The 3,412-nt window shown below is 45.4% G+C and overlaps 1 protein-coding gene across 1 annotated transcript; it reads right to left on the reverse strand.

The window, feature by feature from the left end:
* Positions 1-330: 330 nt before the first annotated feature.
* Positions 331-3,149, reverse strand: LOC309663175 (intraflagellar transport protein 70A). Its single transcript, XM_082466715.1, has one exon. The coding sequence runs from the start codon at positions 2,967-2,969 to the stop codon at positions 972-974; it is 1,998 nt and encodes a 665-aa protein (XP_082322841.1). The 5' UTR covers positions 2,970-3,149; the 3' UTR covers positions 331-971.
* Positions 3,150-3,412: the final 263 nt, after the last annotated feature.

The following is a 3,412-nucleotide window of genomic DNA, read 5'->3' on the forward strand; positions in this document are numbered from 1 at the left end:
GTTCACAGTGAGAACCCCCAAACACTATTGAGTTTTGACTATGAAACTGGCATTATGAATCTAACAGATAAGTCTTCAGAATCCATTGATACCATTCTATGGTATGAGTAGGAGAGTTTGATAGGGTCATTGGAATAGCGTAGAATATTTTTCCTTTTCCAAAAGGCTACAACATAAAAACAAAGTCCAGTATTAATGTGTCTTAAATAGAAACAAGAATTAAGAACCGAGTCTTAAGGGTACTTGTTATTAATCACTGTTAAAGATCAATTATGAAAAGAGTAAGATCATATATTCAAATTATTAACAAATGGACAAAAGAAAACCATGGAAATTTGTCAATTGTTTATTGTCTCCACACCATAGCACCATAGTTTTACCATGGCACAATATTTCCTACTGAATCTTACAGATTAAAAAAAAAATTTAGAACATAAGGAATTTTTGTTAGATAAAGCATTACAATTGTGTTGGAAAATTCTGCCAAGACATACTAAAATCTATGCAAAATATATGCATTACCAATTAGTGTTACTGAAGGGTAAACTGTTGAAGTATAATGTGAAACCTTATTATTAATGTCCAGATGTTCTATACATTAACTGAGTTCTGGACTTGATAGTGCCTGGTCCCTGGATGATATAATCTTCTCATGCAGAATTTTTTCAGGATATAGCAAAACACAAAAGATACGAAGGAGAGAGAACATAGGCATTACAAATACTATTAGACACACTTCCCCATTCATTTTTGAATTTTTCATAAATCCTTCTAGGGTTCAAGTTCTTTTTATTATAATTCTTTTGTGAGGTTTCTCAAAAGATATATCTAAATTATTTTAATTATAATTTCAAAGTGTACAAATTTCAACGTATAACAAATGTGAAGATGCCAAAGGACAAACAGATAAAAGAGTTGCAAATATGTATAGTTAACAGAGCCATTTTGATAAAAGCCATTATTAGACATTACTACATATTCCAACCTATAATCTCATAAATCAAAGCTTTTAATTGTCTGGATTCATAAGTGACTGTATTCTTTCCAATATGCATTCTTTCTTCTTCCAGGGGTTGTTCAATAACAGCAGGTATGTTCCTGCCATAAAGTTCACAGTGTTCTAGAAACTGGACACATTCTTGAATAACACTGTCACGAAGCACAATCATGTGTTTTGACATGTTTTCTAATAATGACAGGAAGCATCTTTTGGCATAATACCAGGTATCAGTTCCCAGTTTTTTATTATAAGGTTCCAAGCTTTTGATAACCCGAGAAATACCAAAGTCATAATTACCTTTGGCACAATAAAGCGTCCCTATCACCAAATTCACAATGCAGAGATGGTAGATTTTCTTCTCTGGGTCCTCATAGGAGAGCTGCTCTTCCTCCTTTTCAATCTTCCTCATCAACTCCTCGGCTTCTTCATTTTGACTTGTCATAATATATGAAACACACAGGTTAGCCAGCACAATAGCACTGACATTCAGGATGTTGTCATAATGCTTCTTGACTATGGGCTCATAAAAACCTATGGCTTCTGTGTATTTGTTTTCCTGCATGAACAGAACATGAGCCACATTCAGCTTCCACACATCATGGTCATTACAGAATTCCACAGATTGGCGGAAGATCTTTTCCACCATTGGATAATTGTCAAGGTTCCAGTAGATTTTGGCCTGGGCCATCAGCACGGGAATATACTTCTCAAGGGTGTCATCATATTCATTCACTGCCTTTTTGACAGCTTCATCGTCTCTGTTGTGTCTTGCTTCCTGCACTTGTTTGGTGAGTTTCCGGAGCTGTTCAGTCAGCATCCCTGCTAGCCCATCAAGCTTAATGAAAGCCTCTTCAGGAGCTGTCTGGCAAGTGATCATGGCATCCAAGAAGTCATAGAGATAGGGTGTGAGGAACTTGTAAGTCAAATGGGCATTCTCTGCCAGGACATCTGCTGCCAGGTCAAAATACTCATATTTACAGTAGAGCAGCAACAGGTTGCCAAAGGTCTCTGGAGGAAAGGGATTCTGTTGGAGCAAAAACTGTAGCTTCTCAAACCCTTCTGTAGGCCTGGCATCCATGTTCATTAGCGCCTGGTTGTGCAGGGTCACAGGGTCTAACTCTTCCTCTGCCCTCGGAGGCATATCTGTGAGGGTTTCCTGGGCCACCTCATAGTTTCTCAGTTGGTATTCTATGGCGGCCTTGAGGTTGAAGGCTTCCACCAGAGCAGTCTGGTGAAGGACTAACGTGTTACCAACACTTCGAACATCAATGCCCTCAGTGGTCATGCCCACACCCAGCTCTGGGTGCTGGCGGATGCCGTGCTCAATAATGTCAGCGATATGCTTCAGCGCGGATGCATACTGCCGGCTGCTGTAATAGGCCAAAGCCAGGTTGTAGGAAAGGTCAGGCCGGTAGCCCGAAGCCTGCAAGGCAGCAGAGAACTTGGAACATGCGGCTTCATAATGTCCCTCCTTGTAGAGCAAACAGCCCAGGTTGACCTGGCCATCGAGCTCGTTCTCGCCCCCGCTGTCTTCTCCTCCTTCCCCACTCAGTAGCTGCTCCACCAGGCTCCTGGCCCCAGGCAGATCGCCCTCGCTGTACTTGATCGCGGCTTGGAGACGGAGGACCCGGTTGTGGTAGGCGGGGTTGTCCAGGAGGAGGAAGGCGACGCGGGTGGCCTCTGGGTAAAGGCAGGCCTTGTACAGGGCCTGGGCCTGGTACAGGCGGTACTGCTCCAGCTCCGGGTGCAGCTGGCCCAGCTGCTCATAGCACTCGGCGGCCAGCGCGAACTCCTGCAGGCGGTAGTAGCAGTAGCCCAGCAGCGACAGGCCGGCGCGGCTCCTCGGGCTCCGCTGGAGCTCTCCGCCCAGCAGCTGCACGGCCTCGGCGTAGCGGGCATCCCGGATGAGCCGGTACACGACCGCGGTGAACTCCCCGTCGGGGATGGGCGCACTGCTCAGCCCCGCCATAACCTCCGCGGCTGTGCATCCCAGTTACCACGGCAACATGCCAACCGGAAACGGAAGGCTGCTTGTCCGGATATTGCTTTGCAACGGAAAAACTCCGTAAGGAATATAAAGGAATCACTGAGGTGAATAATTAAACTACTGTATTGGCTCTCGAAGGCTCTGGGTTGCGAAGGTCGTGAGTTCATGAAGAGAGATGAAAGGCCTCGTGGCATTTCAGAAACGGAAACTCTACTTCCCGGCATGCACCGGTCCGATGGCGCCGTCGTCGGGACGTGGCCGCGCTGCATGCTGGGAGGCGTAGTCTCTGCGGGACGGACCCTCGGTTGCGGGGAGATGAGGTTTCACTCGCTTTTCTTTAGTGTTGAGGTTGATTGAGAGTTGCTGGCTGCCTGCTGTGTCACCTGTCTCTGGCGCGGGGAAAAAATATTGGCGGTCTGAAATCC

Source organism: Balaenoptera physalus (genome assembly GCF_965194825.1).
Source record: "Balaenoptera physalus genome assembly, chromosome: 6".
Lineage (NCBI taxonomy): Eukaryota > Metazoa > Chordata > Mammalia > Artiodactyla > Balaenopteridae > Balaenoptera > Balaenoptera physalus.